This window comes from Salvelinus fontinalis, unplaced genomic scaffold, assembly GCF_029448725.1.
Source record: "Salvelinus fontinalis isolate EN_2023a unplaced genomic scaffold, ASM2944872v1 scaffold_0004, whole genome shotgun sequence".
Taxonomy (NCBI): Eukaryota; Metazoa; Chordata; class Actinopteri; order Salmoniformes; family Salmonidae; genus Salvelinus; species Salvelinus fontinalis.
The window spans coordinates 146,787-167,019 of NW_026600213.1; the positions used below are offsets into that span (position 1 = coordinate 146,787).

A 20,233-nucleotide genomic window follows, 5' to 3' on the forward strand; every position below is an offset into this window, starting at 1 on the left:
AACTACTCCTCTCCCTGGTCCAGCTACTCCTCTCCCTGGTCCAGCTACACCTCTCCCTGGTCCAAATACTCCTCTCCCTGGTCCAAATACTCCTCTCCCTGGTCCAGACATTATTTGTTCTCTCTCTAATCCTCTGTGTTGTTCTGTATCCACATTGAACTAAATATAATCCAAAGAGTCCTCTTTGTACTGTGTCTGTCCATGTAACTGAAAGAACTTCAACACCTGGCTATGTCTCTGATTGATATTGGAATCAGCTGTGGTTGGTCTATTTGACACAACTTACAGTAAATCAGATATTTCTTAATGTTTCAATGATCTGTTCATTCAAAATGCTCATCAGTTGTTTCAATACAGCTTTGATCTGCTGTTGTTGCAGAAGTAGAGGTGTTATACTGTATTTAATGAAAGTCAGGTCTTCGTTTCTGGAATGCTGTGTGGAAGCATTTGTAAATAAGATGAGAAAGATCCATCATTTTGGTATTGAGTAAGATTGTATGTAAAGAAAATGTAAGTGTTTTAGAAATGTGTTAATTGACTGCATACTCTGTGAAAACAACATTAGTTGTGTTAATGGTCTGGTCCACAACAGATGGATGTTGTGTTACTGGTCTGGTCCACACCAGATGGATGTTGTGTTAATGGTCTGGTCCACAACAGATGGATGTTGTGTTAATGGTCTGGTCCACAACAGATGGATGTTGTGTTACTGGTCCACAACAGATGGATGTTGTGTTAATGGTCTGGTCCACAACAGATGGATGTTGTGTTACTGGTCTGGTCCACACCAGATGGATGTTGTGTTAATGGTCTGGTCCACAACAGATGGATGTTGTGTTACTGGTCCACACCAGATGGATGTTGTGTTACTGGTCCACAACAGATGGATGTTGTGTTACTGGTCTGGTCCTCAACAGATGGATGTTGTGTTACTGGTCTGGTCCACAACAGATGGATGTTGTGTTACTGGTCTGGTCCACAACAGATGGATGTTGTGTTACTGGTCTGGTCCACAACAGATGGATGTTGTGTTACTGGTCTGGTCCACAACAGATGGATGTTGTGTTACTGGTCTGGTCCTCAACAGATGGATGTTGTGTTACTGGTCTGGTCCACAACAGATGGATGTTGTGTTACTGGTCTGGTCCACAACAGATGGATGTTGTGTTACTGGTCTGGTCCACAACAGATGGATGTTGTGTTACTGGTCTGGTCCACAACAGATGGATGTTGTGTTACTGGTCCACAACAGATGGATGTTGTGTTACTGGTCCACAACAGATGGATGTTGTGTTACTGGTCTGGTCCACAACAGATGGATGTTGTGTTACTGGTCTGGTCCACAACAGATGGATGTTGTGTTACTGGTCCACAACAGATGGATGTTGTGTTACTGGTCTGGTCCACAACAGATGGATGTTGTGTTACTGGTCCACAACAGATGGATGTTGTGTTAGTGGTCTGGTCCACAACAGATGGATGTTGTGTTACTGGTCTGGTCCACAACAGATGGATGTTGTGTTACTGGTCCACAACAGATGGATGTTGTGTTACTGGTCCACAACAGATGGATGTTGTGTTACTGGTCCACAACAGATGGATGTTGTGTTACTGGTCTGGTCCACACCAGATGGATGTTGTGTTACTGGTCTGGTCCACAACAGATGGATGTTGTGTTACTGGTCCACACCAGATGGATGTTGTGTTACTGGTCCACAACAGATGGATGTTGTGTTACTGGTCCACAACAGATGGATGTTGTGTTACTGGTCCACACCAGATGGATGTTGTGTTACTGGTCTGGTCCACAACAGATGGATGTTGTGTTACTGGTCCACAACAGATGGATGTTGTGTTACTGGTCTGGTCCACACCAGATGGATGTTGTGTTACTGGTCTGGTCCACAACAGATGGATGTTGTGTTACTGGTCTGGTCCACACCAGATGGATGTTGTGTTACTGGTCTGGTCCACAACAGATGGATGTTGTGTTAATTGTGTTAAGAGTTTTGAAGATGTGACGACAGATTGGACAAAAGGATGTTAGAGATTGTTAAAAACTGTAATAGACACAATTTGACTTTGTAGCTGGCATATCTTGAGGAAATCTCACAGTTCAGCCTCCAGGTCAAGATTCATGACAAACGTCAACCTGCGACTGGGAGAGGAAATGTAAAATCAATAATGAAATAATTTTCACAATTAAAAGGCTTTTTCTTGTTTCAAGTATGTTTTATGAAATGTACAATATATCCTTGTATACTTGTACAACTATGTATCGTATGTCCATATATAATTGTACAATTAGTTTTTCAACATAAAAGACGTACAACAAATTATCACATTGGTATTTTAATGGTGTTATTGTAAGAGTTTAAATGTTTAAACAGAGGATCCATCTAAAACAGTATAAAACAAGTACAGTATGTTCTGAGAATGTTACTTTAACATCAACTCATAACGTCACACTATAACTTCATGGGAGTCTTGTGGAAAGACTGCATGTTGTTTTGGGTGGATTGAGTGACGTCTTCATCAACATTTGCAGAATATTCCTGTAATATTTTCACCTCTTGTCAGACGCCAACAGCCTAGTCGGCTGCAGACATTCATAAGGAGTTCAAGTAGTTTATTTGCCATTTGCAGGTATTAAAAGTAATACATACATTGTAATTCCTTGTTGGAGCTCTCTCACATATAGGACAGTACATACCAGAGGAGGCTGCTGAGGGGAGGACGGCTCATAATAATGTCTGGAACAGAGTGAATGAAATGGAACACATGGAAACCACGTGTTTGATACCATTCCACTTATTCCCCTCCAGCCATTACAAGCCTGTCCTCCCAAAATAAGGTCCACCAACCTCCTGTGGTACAAACACAAACAGTAAAATACATCATAAAATCACACTGTGTGTGTGTGTCCAGTGTGTGTTTAAAGTGTGTGTGTGTGTGTGTCCAGTGTTTGTGTGTGTGCATCTAGTGTGTTTGTCCGTTTGAGTGTGTGTGTGTCCAGTGTGTGTGTGTGTGTGTCTGTGTCTGTGTCCAGTGTGTGTGTGTGTGTTCAGTGTGTGTCTTTGTGTGTGTGTCTGTTTGAGTGTGTGTGTCTAATGTGTGTCTAATGTGTGTGTGTGTGTGTGTGTGTGTGTGTGTGTGTGTGTGTGTGTGTGTGTGTGTGTGTGTGTGTGTGTGTGTGTGTGTGTGTGTGTGTGTGTGTGTGTGTGTGTGTGTGTGTGTGTGTCAGGTTATTATTTACAGGGACACTGAGGAGTCATCATGAACCCTAAACCCTGGATAGAGGGGCTCAGTGAATGTGGAGGTGATTGTGATCAGGTGGGTCAGTGTGTCAGAGGAGACTCTGTAGAAGGACAGAGTGCCGGCTGGCCAGTCCAGATACACTCCTACTCTGTGGGAGCTGTTGGAGGGGACATCTATGATAGTGGAATTCTTATTGTGCCTGGCAATGCAACTGTTGTTATAGCAGAACAGACTCCAGGACTTGCCATTACATCCAAGACAACAGTCATCACCCCTTCCTCTCCTGTTGATTCCTTTATATGTCACTCCTATATCAACCCTGTACCCAGTCCACTCTACCTCCCAGTAACAGCGCCCAGTCAGACCCTGTCTACACAGCACCTGTCTACAGTCCTTACTAAATCTCTCTGGGTGTTTAGGATACGGCTGCTTCTCTGTCCTCCATGTCACCTTTCTGTTCTCCTCAGACAGAGAGAGGAGTCTGTTTACTGTGTTTGGGTCCAGCGTGAGATCACAGACATCTGATGGATGAAACCAGACACAATATTAGAAATCATCATCATTCACATTAGAATGTTAACTCACTTTTCACTAATTCATTTAATGTAGATGTTTCTAGGTATCAAAAGGAGAAGTTAAGGTAACTTGAGACTTGTTGAATGATCATATGTTATACTGTATGGTAATATAAAACACACTTATTCCCATTAATTACACACACACACACACACACACACACACACACACACACACACACACACACACACACACACACACACACACACACACACACACACACACACACACACACACACACACACACACACACATTGTCAAATCAACTCTTTGTAAACGTTGGTGTCCCTGATTTCTGCTTCTGTAGAACTACAGCTGATATTTAATATGACCAAGTAAGTAATGATGGTGGTCTTTGACTTTGACTTAACTTGAATTAAGACTTATTCTTAGTCATATTCTTCACAGCAGTCAACACTCACATTTTCTAAGCCCAGGTTTCATTGTGTTCTCTCCACCATGTTCCACACTGTAGCGGTAAGCAGAAGAACAGACAGTCATTGAGGGATACACCTGAACTCACACACACACACACACACACACACACACACACACACACACACACACACACACACACACACACACACACACACACACACTAGACACACACGGTCGTGTTGGTAGGAATGTTTGTCTGTGTGTGTGAGTGTTCAGTGTTTGTGTCCAGCGTGTGTGTGTGTGTGTGTGTGTGTGTGTGTGTGTGTGTGTGTGTGTGTGTCCAGTGTGTATGTGTGTGTCCAGTGTGTATGTGTGTGTGTCCAGTGTGTGTGTGTGTGTGTGTGTGTGTGTGTGTGTGTGTGTGTGTGTGTGTGTGTGTGTGTGTGTGTGTGTGTGTGTGTGTGTGTGTGTGTGAGTCCAGTGTGTGTTTCACACTGGACAAAAACACACACACTCTGGACACATACACACACACACACACACACACACACACACACACAAGACACACACATACACACACACACACTGCACACACACACTGGACACACACACTAGACTAACACACACACACACACACACAGTAACATATAACTTTGTCCAATTGGTGGTAATAATGTTTGTCTTAAGGAGCCTGATAAGTCAAACATGTCTGATATGAACATTGACATAAACCCTCTACATACTTGAGATTCTCCAGTCTGCAGTGTGGATCCTTCAGTCCAGCAGAGAGCAGTCTGACTCCTGAGTCTCCTGGGTGATTGTAGCTCAGGTCCAGCTCTCTCAGGTGGGAGGGGTTTGACCTCAGAGCTGAGACCAGAGAAGCACAGCCTTCCTCTGTGACTAGACAGCCTGACAGCCTGCAAAGAGTCAAATCATATTAAAACCACACTGCTATTCTTTGGTGGTGAAAATAGTGGCAGAATATTTATTCTAAATTTTCAGATACATCAGTGTCCTGAAACCTGCCATATCTATTCATAAATTAATGTATCATTATTAGAAATGACAAAATATTAAAGTATTGCTTGTGGATTTAAACATGTATAGTACAAATATTTGAGTAGACTGACCAGACCAGTTTAAAAAGCAGTATCAGTCAAAAGACAGACAGTGAGGTATCAGATTTAGATTGTATTGAGTATACAGTCCACACCATATCTATTTTGACAGTGAAGCTAACATTTTAAATGTGGCTCTATACTCCAGCATTTTGGATTTCAGATCAAATGTTTCATATGAGGTGACAGTATATAATGTCACCTTTTATTTGAGGGTATTTTAATACAAATCTGTTTCACCATTTAGAAATGAAAGCACTTTATGTATATGAACACAATGACTACATCAAGCCTGTGATCGAGAAAGATCATGAATGAATCATGAGTAACAATGAGTGAGAGAGTTACAGAGGCTACAACAAAACATGCTAACCTCTCACCATTACCAATAACAGAGACTACAACAAAACATGCTAACCTCTCACCATTACCAATAACAGAGACTACAACAAAACATGCTAACCTCTCACCATTACCAATAACAGAGGCTACAACAAAACATGCTAACCTCTCACCATTACCAATAACAGAGGCTACAACAAAACATGCTAACCTCTCACCATTACCAATAACAGAGGCTACAACAAAACATGCTAACCTCTCACCATTACCAATAACAGAGGCTACAACAAAACATGCTAACCTCTCACCATTACCAATAACAGAGGCTACAACAAAACATGCTAACCTCTCACCATTACCAATAACAGAGGCTACAACAAAACATGCTAACCTCTCACCATTACCAATAACAGAGGCTACAACAAAACATGCTAACCTCTCACCATTACCAATAACAGAGACAACAACAAAACATGCTAACCTCTCACCATTACCAATAACAAAGACTACAACAAAACATACTAACCTCTCACAATTACCAATAACAGAGACTACAACAAAACATGCTAAACTCTCACCATTACCAATAACAGAGACTACAACAAAACATGCTAACCTCTCACCATTACCAATAACAGAGGCTACAACAAAACATGCTAACCTCTCACCATTACCAATAACAGACACTACAACAAAACATGCTAACCTCTCACCATTACCAATAACAGAGGCTACAACAAAACATGCTAACATCTCACCATTACCAATAACAGAGGCTACAACAAAACATGCTAACCTCTCACCATTACCAATAACAGAGGCTACAACAAAACATGCTAACCTCTCACCATTACCAATAACAGAGGCTACAACAAAACATGCTAACCTCTCACCATTACCAATAACAGAGAATACAACAAAACATGCTAACCTCTCACCATTACCAATAACAGAGGATACAACAAAACATGCTAACCTCTCACCATTACCAATAACAGAGGCTACAACAAAACATGCTAACCTCTCACCATTACCAATAACAGAGGCTACAACAAAACATGCTAACCTCTCACCATTACCAATAACAGAGACTACAACAAAACATGCTAACCTCTCACCTTTACCAATAACAGAGGCTACAACAAAACATACTAACCTCTCACCATTACCAATAACAGAGGCTACAACAACACATGCTAACCTCTCACCATTACCAATAACAGAGGCTACAACAAAACATACTAACCTCTCACCATTAACCTCAAATAAAAGGTGACATTCTGTACTGTCGCCTAATATGAAACGTTCTATCTCAAATCCAAAATGCTGGAACATAGCACCACATTTAAAACTGTAAGCTTCACTGTCCAAACACATATGGTGTGGACTATGTGTGTCTGGTAAACACATGTGGATCTGGTGAACAGTTATCAATTGTTGACCAACTACAGGAATACTGACCTCAGAGTCTCCAGTTTACAGTGGGGATTCCCCAGTCCATCAGAGAGCAGCTTCACTCCTGAATCCTTCAGGTCATTGTTACTCAGATCCAGCTCTCTCAGGTGTGAGGGGTTTGACCTCAGAGCTGAGACCAGAGAAGCACAGCCTTCATCTGTGACTCCACAGCCTGACAGCCTGCAAAGAGTCAAATCATATTAAAATCACACTGATATTCTTTGGTGGTGAAAATAGTGCAGTATATTTTTTCAAAATGTTTAGATACATTAGTGTCCTGAAACCTGCCATACCTATTCATAAATGAATGTATCATTAGTAGAAATGACAAATTATCAAAGTATTGCTTGTAGAGAGAAACATGTATAGTCCAAAAATGATGCAGAATAGTTAATCCATGCTTTTGTTGCTTCTAGGTTGGACTACTGCAATGCTCTACTTTCCGGCTACCCGGATAAAGCACTAAATAAACTTCAGTTAGTGCTAAATACGGCTGCTAGAATCCTGACTAGAACCAAGAAATTTGATCATATTACTCCAGTTTTATCCTCTCTACACTGGCTTCCTGTCAAGGCAAGGGGTGATTTCAAGGTTTTACTGCTAACCTACAAAGCATTACATGGGCTTGCTCCTACCTATCTCTCTGATTTGGTCCTGCCGTACATACCTACACGTACGCTACGGTCACAAGACGCAGGCCTCCTTACTGTCCCTAGAATTTCTAAGCAAACAGCTGGAGGCAGGGCTTTCTCCTATAGAGCTCCATTTTTATGGAATGGTCTGCCTACCCATGTGAGAGACACAGACTCGGTCTCAACCTTTAAGTCTTTACTGAAGACTCATCTCTTCAGTAGGTCATATGATTGAGTGTAGTCTGGCCCAGGAGTGTGAAGGTGAACGGAAAGGCTCTGGAGCAACGAACCATCCTTGCTGTCTCTGCCTGGCCGGTTCCCCTCTTTCTACTGGGATTCTCTGCCTCTAACCCTATTACAGGGGCTGAGTCACTGGCTTACTGGTGCTCTTTCATGCCGTCCCTAGGAGGGGTGCGTCACTTGAGTGGGTTGAGTCACTGATGTGATCTTCCTGTCTGGGTTGGCGCCCCCCCCCTTGGGTTGTGCCGTGGCGGGGATCTTTGTGGGCTATACTCGGCCTTGTCTCAGGATGGTAAGTTGGTGGTTGAAGATATCCCTCTAGTGGTGTGGGGGCTGTGCTTTGGCAAAGTGGGTGGGGTTATATCCTTCCTGTTTGGCCCTGTCCGGGGGTATCATCGGATGGGGCCACAGTGTCTCCTGACCCCTCCTGTCTCAGCCTCCAGTATTTATTCTGCAGTAGTTTATGTGTCGGGGGGCTAGGGTCAGTTTGTTATATCTGGAGTACTTCTCCTGTCTTGTCCGGTGTCCTGCGTGAATTTAACTATGCTCTCTCTAATTCTCTCTTTCTCTTTCTCGGAGGACCTGAGCCCTAGGACCATACGTCAGGACTACTGGGCATGAAGACTCCTTGCTGTCCCCAGTCCACCTGGCCGTGCTGCTGCTCCAGTTTCAACTGAAGGCCAGAAAGATCATCAAGGACAACAACCACCCGAGCCACTGCCTGTTCACCCCGCTATCATCCAGAAGGCGAGGTCAGTACAGGTGCATCAAAGCGGGGACCGAGAGACTGAAAAGCAGCTTCTATCTCAAGGCCATCAGACTGTTGAACAGCCACCACTAACATTGAGTGGCCGCTGCCAACATACTGACTCAACTCCAGCCACTTTAATACTGGAAAATTTGATGTATCAATTTATCACTAGCCACTTTATATAATGTTTACACACCCTACATTACTCATCTCATATGTATATACTGTACGCTATACCATCTACTACATCTGCCATCTTGATGTAATGCATCACTAGCCACTTTAACTTCCCTAGGGTAGGGGGCAGCATTTGGAATTTTGGATGAAAAGTATGCCCAAATTAAACTGCCTTCTACTCAGGCCCAGAAGATAGGATATGCATATAAATAGTCGATTTGGATAGTAAACACTCTAAAGTTTCCAAAACTGTTAAAATAATGTCAGTGAGTATAACAGAACTGATTCTGCCTGTGATTATTATTATTTGACCATGCTGGTCATTTATGAACATTTGAACAGCTTGGCCATGTTCTGTTATAATCCCCACCCGGCACAGCCAGAAGAGGACTGGCCACCCCTCATAGCCTGGTTACTCTCTAGGTTTCTTCCTAGGTTAGGCCTTTCTAGGGAGTTTTTCCTAGCCTGCATTGCTTGCTGTTTGGGGTTTTAGGCTGGGTTTCTGTACAGCACTTTGAGATATCAGCTGATGTACGAAGGGCTATATAAATAAATTTGATTTGATTTGATTTAGTACAAATATTTGAGTAGACTGACCAGACCAGTTTAAAAAGCAGTATCAGTCAAAAGACAGACAGTGAGGTATCAGATTTAGATTGTATTGAGTATACAATCCATACCATATCTATTTTGACAGTGAAGCTAACATTTTAAATGTGGATCTATACTCCAACATTTTGGATTTCAGATCAAATATTTCATATGAGGTAACAGTATATAATGTCACCTTTTATTTTAGGATATTTTAATACATATCTGTTTCACGTTTTAGAAATGAAAGCACTTTATATATCTAGTCCCCTATTTGAAGAAGTCATAAGTATTCTGACCAATTCACTTTTAGTGTATTAAAGTAGTCGAACGTGTAGTTTTTGGTTGTAAACTAGTTGGTTGCATTTGCAGTTTGTTTTGGTTGTGTTTTGGGTTTGTTTTGTCCAATAGTAACTGAATGGTGGATGATGACTGGAATTATTTTCTGTTTAAGTTAGTAGATAACATGCTTCCAAACAATACTAAATTAATCCTGATGATGCCATGATTAAGAAATAATATTAATGAATCATGAATAATAATGAGTGAGAAAGTTACAGAGGCTACAACAAAACATGCTAACCTCTCACCATTACCAAATAACAGAGGCTACTACAAAACATGCTAACCTCTCACCATTACCAATAACAGAGACTACAACAAAACATGCTAACCTCTCACCATTACCAATAACAGAGGCTACAACAAAACATGCTAACCTCTCAACATTACCAATAACAGAGACTACAACAAAACATGCTAACCTCCCACCATTACCAATAACAGAGACTACAACAAAACATGCTAACCTCTCACCATTACCAATAACAGAGGCTACAACAAAACATACTAACCTATAACCATTACCAATAACATAGACTACAACAAAACATGCTAACATCTCACCATTACCAATAACAGAGGCTACAACAAAACATGCTAACCTCTTACCATTACCAATAACAGAGGCTACAACAAAACATGCTAACCTCTCACCATTACCAATAACAGAGGCTACAACAAAACATGCTAACCTCTCACCATTACCAATAACAGAGGCTACAACAAAACATGCTAACCTCTCACCATTACCAATAACAGAGGCTACAACAAAACATGCTAACCTCTCACCATTACCAATAACATAGGCTACAACAAAACATGCTAACCTCTCACCATTACCAATAACAGAGATTACAACAAAACATGCTAACCTCTCACCATTACCAATAACAGAGGCTACAACAAAACATGCTAACCTCTCACCATTACCAATAACAGAGACTACAACAAAACATGCTAACCTCTCACCATTACCAATAACAGAGGCTACAACAAAACATGCTAACCTCTCAACATTACCAATAACAGAGACTACAACAAAACATGCTAACCTCTCACCATTACCAATAACAGAGACTACAACAAAACATGCTAACCTCTCACCATTACCAATAACAGAGGCTACAACAAAACATACTAACCTATAACCATTACCAATAACATAGACTACAACAAAACATGCTAACCTCTCACCATTACCAATAACAGAGGCTACAACAAAACATGCTAACCTCTCACCATTACCAATAACAGAGGCTACTACAAAACATGCTAACCTCTCACCATTACCAATAACAGAGACTACAACAAAACATGCTAACCTCTCACCATTACCAATAACAGAGGCTACAACAAAACATGCTAACCTCTCACCATTACCAATAACAGAGGGGGTATGATCCTTGTTCCTCTGTAACTTTCTCATTCATCATCATTCACGATTCATTCCTGATTATTCATAATCATGGTAGCATCCACATGAATGTAGAAGTGTTCAGAAACATATTCTATTCTTACTGACAATACAAGTGAAGTGACTCCAAAATGACAGGACAATATTCACCATTCAGTTTCTATCAGAAAAAAATATATAATCCAAAAAAAAACCAAAACAAACTGCAAATGAATTCAACAAGTTAGTAGAATCACAAGCTTGATGTAATCACTGCAGGCATGGAATTTGGGACAAAATACTACACTTATGACTACTTTAATACAATATAAGTGAATTTGTCCAAATAATTAAGACTTCTTCAAATGGGAGAACTACGTACAGAAAGTGATTTCATTTCTAAACTGTAAATATATGTTTAAATACCTTTAAAAGGTGAAATTCTCCTAATATGAAACGTTCTATCACAAATCTGTTGTTCCAGTTTCAGTTATTCCAGTTATTCCAGTTTCAACTGTTTCTCCCTGCGGTTACGAAACCCCTACCTGTCCCAGACCTGCTGTTTTCAACTCTTAATGATCGGCTATGAAAAGCCAACTGAGATTTATTCCTGATTATTATTTGACCATGCTTGTCATTTATGAACATTTTGAAAATCTTGGCTCTCTCTAATTTTCTCCTTCTCTCTTTCTCTCGGAGGACCTGAGCCCTAGGACCATACGTCGGGACTACCGGCCGTGGTGACTCCTTGCTGCCCCCAGTCCGCCTGGCCTTGCTGCTATTCCAGTTTCAACTCTTCTGCCTGCGGTTATGAAACCCCTACCTGTCCCAGACCTGCTGTTTTCAACTCTTAATGATCGGCTATGAAAAGCCAACTGAGATTTATTCCTGATTATTATTTGACCATGCTTGTCATTTATGAACATTTTGAAAATCTTGGCTCTCTCTAATTTTTTCCTTCTCTCTTTCTTTCTCTCGGAGGACCTGGGCCCTAGGACCATGCATCGGGACTGCCGCCCGTGGTGACTCCTTGCTGTCCCCAGTCCGCCTGGCCTTGCTGCTATTCCAGTTTCAGCTGTTCTGCCTGCGGTTATGGAACCGCCACCTGTCCCAGACCTGTTGTTTTTCAACTCTTAATGATCAGCTATGAAAAGCCAACTGAAAATTATTCATGATTATTATTTGACCATGCTTGTCACTTATGAACATTTTTGAACATCTTGGCATAGTTCTGTTATAATCTCCACCCGGCACAGCCAGAAGAGGACTGGCCACCCCTCATAGCCTGGTTCCTCTCTAGGTTTCTTCCTAGGTTTTGGCCTTTCTAGGGAGTTTTTCCTAGCCACCGTGCTTCTACACCTGCATTCTAGCTGTTTGGGGTTTTAGGCTGGGTTTCTGTACAGCACTTCGAGATATTATCTGATGTACGAAGGGCTATATAAAATAAAATTGATTGATTGATTGATTGAAATCCAAAATGCTGGAGCATAGCACCAAATGTAAAACTGTAAGCTTCACTGTCCAAACACATATGTTGTGGACTATGTGTGCCTGGTAAACACATGTGGGTCTGGTGAACAGTTATCACTTGTTGACCAACTACAGGAATACTGACCTCAGAGTCTCCAGTTTACAGTGGGGTTTCCCCAGTCCATCAGAGAGCAGCTTCACTCCTGAATCCTTCAGGTCATTGTTTCTCAGATCCAGCTCTCTCAGGTGTGAGGGGTTTGACTTCAGAGCTAAGACCAGAGAAGCACAGCCTTTCTCTGTGACTCCACAGCCTGACAGCCTGACAAAGAGATCATCATGACTTCGTTAATTTAACACCAGTAGTGTAGAAGGACAATGGCAGATGCATTTGGTTTATTCTCCTAAACAACATATAGATTCATCTTCCGTCTGTTAGAATTGTACGGTCATAATGTTATACTAATGTGAAAATCAATGAATTTATTCAATATGTTATTCAATATAATATTATATACATATTATAATACACATTTTTTTCTAAACTGAATATTTCTTCCTGATGATTAGTTCTTATATGTCATTTTATTTACTCACAGAACAGCTCTGGAGGCTTTGACCACTGCCAGCAGCCTCAGAAGACCTTCCTCTGATCTGGAGTATTTCTTCAGGTCAAACACATCCAACTCCTTTTCTGAAGTCAGCAACACAAAGACCAGAGCTGACCACTGTGCAGGTGACAGTTCTTCTTCTGAGAGACTTCCTGATCTCAGGTAGCTTTGGATCTCCTCCACTAGAGAATGGTCATTCAGTTCATTCAGACAGTGGAACAGATTGATGCTCCTCTCTGGAGAGAGATTCTCCCCGATCTTCTTCTTGATGTACTTGACTGTTTTATCATGGGTCTTTGAGCTGCTTCTTGTCTTTGTCAGTAGACCTTGTAAGTGCTTCTGATTGGACTCCAGTGAGAGGCCCAGAAGGAAGCGGAGGAACAGGTCCAGGTTTCCCGTCTCACTTTGTAAGGCTTTATCCACAGCATTCTTGTAGACAGTAACTTTAGGCTTGTCTCTGAACAGCGCAGAAAGCTTCCTGGACGTTGATTGCGGTTCGGCCATTAGATTCTCATTGTTGTTGATGAATGAGAGGAACACATATACAGCAGCCAGAAACTCCTGAATGCTCAGATGAACAAAGCAGTATACCTTAACCTGGTACAGCCCACATTCCTCTTTAAAGAGCCGTGTGCACAATCCTGAGTACACTGAGGCTTCACTGACATCAACGCCAGCCTCTTTCAGGTCTTCTTCATAGAAAATCAGATTGCCCTTCACTAGCTGTTGAAAAGCTAGTTTTCCCAGTGACAGAATGCTCTCTTTATTCCAGTGTGGACCTGTCTCTTCTTTCCCAAGATACTTTTCATTCTTCTGTTTGGTATGAAACACCACAAGGTGTGTGTACATCTCAGTCAGAGTCTTGGGCATCTCTTCTCTCTTATGTTTCAGCATGTGTTCAAGGACTGTTGCAGAAATCCAACAGAAGACTGGAATGTGGCACATGATGTGGAGGCTCCTTGATGTCTTTATGTGTGAGATGATTCTGCTGGCCATGTCCTCATCACTGAATCTCTTCCTGAAGTACTCCTCCTTCTGTGGGTCATTGAACCCTCGTACCTCTGTCACCTGGTCAACACACCCTGAAGGGATCTTATTGGCTGCTGCAGGTCGGGTAGTTATCCAGATGAGAGCAGAGGGAAGCAGATTTCCCTTAATGAGATTTGTCAGCAGAACATCCACTGAGGTTGACTCTGTGACGTCACAACAGATCTTGTTCTTCTGGAAGTCTAGGGGCAGTCGGCACTCATCCAGACCATCAAAGATGAACAGAACTTTGTACTTGTTGTAGTTGGAGATTCTTGATTGTTTGGCTTCCTTTGAGAAGTGACTGAGAAGTTCAATGAAAGTGTGTTTTTCCCCTTTCAGCAAATTCAGCTCCCGGAATGGGAATGAAAATACAAATTGGACATCCTGATTTGCTTTTCCTTCAGCCCAGTCCAGAATGAACTTCTGCACAGAGACTGTTTTTCCAATGCCAGCGAGTCCCTTTGTCAGCACAGTTCTGATAATTTTGTCTTGTCCAGTTAAGGGTTTGAAGATGTCTTCACATTTGATTGCAGTCTCTGGTCTTGCTTGTTTCCTGGTTGTTGTCTCAATCTGTCTCAGCTCATGTTCATTATTGACCTCTCCTGTTCCACCCTCTGTGATGTAGAGCTCTGTGTAGATCTTATTGAGAAGTGTTGGGTTTCCTTGTTTAGCGATCCCCTCAAATACACATTGAAACTTCTTCTTTAGATTAGATTTGAGTTCACGTTGGCAAATCACAGCAAGCTCATCTGAATCTAGAAATAACACAGATGATATTAATATTACGTCTGTTTTAATGCCTATAGTATTGTAGGACTGTTAAAAAGTTGAAAATTATAATAATTTATTCTCTTAAATGTCTCTCTAAATGTGTAAATATTTTCATAATGCATTACAGACTGGTGTGACTGATTATATTATTATTGGTAGTATTCAAATCAAATCAAATTGTATTTGTCACATACACATGGTTAGCAGATGTTAATGCAAGTGTAGTGAAATGCTTGTGCTTCTAGTTCCGACAATGCAGTAATAACCAACGAGTAATCTAACCTAACAATTCCACAACTACTACCTTATACACACAAGTGTAAAGGGATAAAGAATATGTACATAAAGATATATGAATGAGTGATGGTACAGAACGGCATAGGCAAGATGCAGTAGATGGTATCGAGTACAGTATATACATTTGAGATGAGTAATGTAGGGTATGTAAACAAAGTGGTATTATTAATGTTGTCTCTCTCTCTAAATTAATCACCACAACACATCCCTACTGCTACTTGATGAGGTCACTAGGTGTTGTGTTAAGGCTGTTTCAATATCATTGAGTTACACAGCTACTTTAGCTGTACTTTAGCTACAGCTTTTAAATGTTATAAAACAGCATTCAACATGAGGCAGACAGCTCTTACTTTTCTCCAGTGTGTCAGCAAGCTCCTTCTGGTTCATTTTCCTCAGGACGTGCAGTGTGATCTTCAGAGCCCCCTCTCTGGCACTGCTCTCCTGCTTCTCATATTCAGCGTCCACCACTTCCTTATCCTGCTTCTGACTCTCAAAGCCTTCTGGGAGTTCTGGACTAAGAATCCTCTTGAACATCTTCAGCTCGTTCTTCACAAATGTAATAATTTTCTCTTCAAGCAACTGAAATAAATAAAGTAAATAAGTTAAGCAAGAGAATAAATGCTTTCTCATTAAGACATCAGTTAATTATTGACAGATCAACTTTACTTGAGGTAAACAAAAACAAATGTACATAACAGGACCACATACACTGAATATGGAGGCCAGGTCTGTTTGATGACTCTGGGAAGACCGACCACTGAGAATCTCTGACTCTGATCTCTCCTGTTGGTTTCTGTGGACAAAACATGAGATTACATCTCCTCATCCAGGGAGTGACAACAAGATTACATCACCTCATCACACACACACAAACACACACACACACCACACACCACACACACACACACACACACACACAGAGGGAATGTTGTGTTTGTTTAATATTGTTTTAGGACTATAAAATTGGACAAAAGTATTAGACTATGGATTATGAAAACAACAAAAATAAATGGGAAAATGGGAGAGGAGAAATGACTAGAGACAGTGTTGTTTAACTCACTGACCATGACCCATGAGTTCTTCTTACCTTTGTTCAGTAGAAAAGCCTCCCTCTCCAAACTTCATAGGAGGTTCCATAGACTGGTCACTCTTCATGGACACACAGCTGGGTACAGGGGAGGCTGGTCTCTCCTGCTTGATTGGACTTCAACACAACAGAGACAAACATTACATCTCTCAACTACTCTGAGCTCAGATGGGGAAACATAAGAAGAGTTTCATAACTAAAAGCTATATATCCATTTTCAGAAATGTTCGTAAATTAGCTTTTATTGTTTAAAGAAGTTATGTTTATGTTTTTTGCTAAATGAGGAGATGGCACGTGGGTACCTGCTTCTATAAACCAATGAGATGGCACGTGGGTACCTGCTTCTATAAACCAATGAGATGACACGTGGGTATCTGCTTCTATAAACCAATGAGGAGATGGCATGTGGGTACCTGCTTCTATAACCAATGAGGAGATGACACGTGGGTACCTGCTTCTATAAACCAATGAGGAGATGGCACGTGGGTACCTGCTTCTATAAACCAATGAGGAGATGGCACGTGGGTACCTGCTTCTATAAACCAATGAGGAGATGGCACGTGGGTACCTGCTTCTATAAACCAATGAGGAGATGCAGAGCGAACTGCGTCACAAATAGAACTGACTTCTAGACGCTCGTTGGCGCGCGAGCAGTGTGTCATTTTTAATAACGAAATTCATTTAGCGACGCGAGCGTTGTAGTCAGCCCCGCTAAAAGGCTGGTGTCGTTACTCTGCCTTCTCCGGGGGCATGTTGAGGTAAATTTACTAACCGGGAGGGTTGAATTATGTAATTTATTGGTGGGCTGGAAGAGGCACTCTTGTCTTTTCTATTCCGAGGTTGTTTACTCGCAATATCAGATATTAAGATGTGTTTTATAATGAATGTATACTGAGGTTGAGGCTGACTAGTGATTATTTACCCGGGGTTCAATACCTGCTATTGAGGCGCCCCAAAAATAATATTCAAAAGATTGGTCCTTGGACACAGGGGTTAAACACTAAAGTTACCGTCCATCTAGTGAAGAGAGGAGAACCGGACAGAGGTAGCCAGCATCCGTTAACGAGATAATGATGTATTGTTAGCTAAGTTAACTAGGATCCTGCTGGTATAGTTGCTAGCTAGCTTACCGAGCTGTACCGACTAGCTTGGCTAGTTAGCTGGTTGTTCTGTACCTCGTCTCGATGATGAATCCGGTGAACCACAAAATGAAACAAGGACAGAGAGTGAAAAGGATCTGGCTACACTCATACTGTCCCTGACCGTAAAGAAAAAAGCTAATTGAACACTGAACTTCGGTGTCTCAACACTGTAGTGAACTCCGTCGTTATTCCCCAAGATCACCTCAGCAACTCTGCGCGTAACCGGACAATATGCTTGGCGCCACACCGAACGTGGACACGGACAGTTCTGTACGGGGACGCGGACAGTTCTGTACGGCGACGCGGACAGTTCTGTACGGGGACGCGGACAGTTCTGTACGGGGACGCGGACAGTTCTGTACGGCGACGCGGACAGTTCTGTACGGGGACGCGGACAGTTCTGTACGTGGACGCGGACAGTTCTGTACGTGGACGCGGACAGTTCTGTACGAGGACGCGGACAGTTCTGTATGAGGACGCGGACAGTTCTGTACGAGGACGCGGACAGTTCTGCACGTGGACGCGGACAGTTCTGCACGGGGACGCGGACAGTTCTGTACGGGGACGCGGACAGTTCCAGAACGCGGACATGAGCAGTGCAACACAATCAACTAAACCCAGTCTTTACAGCGGGTTACATTAGTAATAATCATTTTTTATTATTATGTTAAACAAACATTCTATGTTTTTTTATAACAATGTTTTGATATCTGGCTCCATATCGTCAAAGTGTCTCAGAGTAGAAAATTGGTTGTATAAGTGCTGAGAATAAAGACATTTTACACTTATGGGTATAAATTAAAGCTATGCATGAAGTCTCTAGTCCCACCTAGTCGGCAGATATTTAGGACACCTGGTGAGCTGTCCTAAGTAGTTAAGAGTTAACAGCAGGTGTCTTGATAATACTATAGAATAATGCAGTAATGCAGAGTCAGTGGTTCCTGCGCCACATGTAATTGCATTGTAGTAGTTAAAAATAATGTTTTGATATTTCTATATGATCAATCCATAAATAATATAGACCTACATGCAACAGTATGTCTTGTGCTTTTGGCAATGATTTATGTATAATAATTATGTATAACAAGTGATGCCATGTATGTCTGCATAGCATTTTGTCTTCATTTTGGCAGATTAACTCATGTTTATTTCTTTAGAGAAACTCTGGTTGGAGCTGTGGCCGAAAGGTGGCTGGTTCGAATCCCTGGCCGGCGCTGGAAAAAACAGGCGGAATTGATCTGACCACTGGAGGGCTGCTGGGTTCACATCCTCAAAACATTAACCTTTCGTTGATCAGAACTCTAGAGGTTCTTCTTCACTGAACCAAAACATATATTTAACTTTTAGTGGTTCCATATATTAAGGAAGTGATAGAAGCCTTTTTGGTTCTATAAGGAACCTTCTTTTCTAAGAGTGTAAAATAAACACGTTTTTCTTCTGATTATTTAATTATCTACATCATGTTATTTCAAGTTCTCCCTTTGGAGCACAACATCACATTGTTAAATAATAATACTAAATTGGGCGTGGCTATAAATATGGCAATTGAAGGCATCTCGGGTGTAATATGTGTCTGATGAAAATTAACATTGTATGCAACGTTGTAGGCAACATTATTGGCAAGGGACTTGATGCCTACTATGCCAAAGCTATTTAGAATTGTTAAACGGGTGTGAAGAGTGTGTTGATATAACGGTTATATTGTCAAAATTCTGCTGGTAACAACGATCAGAATTGGTTAAAACAATATGCATTCCATTATATTAGTCAATAATTAGAGTAGGCAAAGTGGTCGTGTCATGTGAAAATTCTATCAAATGTCAATAATTAAGAGTTTTACGTTGCAACGAGTACAGTCAGAGTGCCGCGGAACCCCTGCAGTACCTCCACAGACCCCGGACTGAGAACCCCTGCAGTACCTCCACAGACCCCGGATTGAGAACCCCTGCAGTACCTCCACAGACCCCGGATTGAGAACCCCTGCAGTACCTCCACAGACCCCGGATTGAGAACCCCTGCAGTACCTCCACAGACCCCGGATTGAGAACCCCTGCAGTACCTCCACAGACCCCGGATTGAGAACCCCTGCAGAACCTCCACAGACCCCGGATTGAGAACCCATGCAGTACCTCCACAGACCCCGGATTGAGAACCCCTGCAGTACCTCCACAGACCCCGGACTGAGAACCCCTGCAGTACCTCCACAGACCCCGGATTGAAAACCCCTGCAGTACCTCCACAGACCCCGGATTGAGAACCCCTGCAGTACCTCCACAGACCCCGGATTGAGAACCCCTGATTTAGCAGATTCTCTTATCTAGAGTGAATTACAGTAAGTGCTTTCATCTTAAGATAGCGATTTATTTTGGAAATAAACTTAAATTCTTCATAAAATTGTCATCTTACCTCTTAGCTTTGGTGTCATGTCCCCCAGAGAGATGCATTTTAGAGGCAGGGCCCCCCTCCTCTCTCTCCCCAGAGAGACTCATTTTAGAGCACTGACCCCTAAACAGAGATCCAGCATGTTGGTTGTGGTTAACACAGTGACAACTAAACAGAGATCCAACATGTTGGTT

At 41.8% G+C, this 20,233-nt stretch overlaps 2 protein-coding genes across 4 annotated transcripts in view; one reads left to right on the top strand and one right to left on the bottom strand.

Annotated features, from left to right (window-relative positions):
* Positions 1–12,719, top strand: part of LOC129841963 (general transcription factor II-I repeat domain-containing protein 2-like) — an 83,430-nt gene extending 70,711 nt beyond the window's left edge. Inside the window, exon 2 of the mRNA XM_055910329.1 lies at positions 11,953–12,719. The gene's annotated coding sequence lies outside the window, so the exon portion shown is untranslated. The remainder of the gene's footprint in view (positions 1–11,952) is intronic.
* LOC129841962 (NLR family CARD domain-containing protein 3-like) lies at positions 2,212–20,226 on the bottom strand. Of its 3 annotated transcripts, none has more exons than XM_055910327.1 (10): positions 20,064–20,226; positions 16,516–16,632; positions 16,137–16,221; positions 15,779–16,007; positions 13,318–15,109; positions 12,869–13,042; positions 7,134–7,307; positions 4,956–5,129; positions 4,257–4,303; positions 2,212–3,779 (listed from the first exon to the last, which is right to left on the bottom strand). In XM_055910327.1, exons 1-10 carry the CDS (start codon positions 20,144–20,146, stop codon positions 3,253–3,255), a joined length of 3,402 nt encoding a protein of 1,133 aa, XP_055766302.1. In that variant the 5' UTR covers positions 20,147–20,226; the 3' UTR covers positions 2,212–3,252. The 3 variants fall into 3 exon arrangements, with proteins under 3 accessions (XP_055766302.1, XP_055766300.1, XP_055766303.1); XM_055910325.1 differs by having other exon boundaries at positions 13,318–15,115; XM_055910328.1 differs by lacking the exon at positions 20,064–20,226 and adding an exon at positions 16,967–17,835 and having other exon boundaries at positions 13,318–15,115; positions 16,516–16,853.
* Between the last annotated feature and the right edge of the window lie 7 nt (positions 20,227–20,233).

Coding starts and splice junctions, on each gene's coding strand:
- LOC129841962 (XM_055910325.1), bottom strand. CDS start 20,146: ATGAGTCTCTCTGGGGAGAGAGAGGAGGGGGGCCCTGCCTCTAAAATG. Junction 7,308..12,868: donor TGTAAACTGGAGACTCTGAG/GTCAGTATTCCT, acceptor GACTCTTTGCAG/GCTGTCAGGCTGTGGAGTCA. Junction 4,304..4,955: donor TGCAGACTGGAGAATCTCAA/GTATGTAGAGGG, acceptor TTACCGCTACAG/TGTGGAACATGGTGGAGAGA.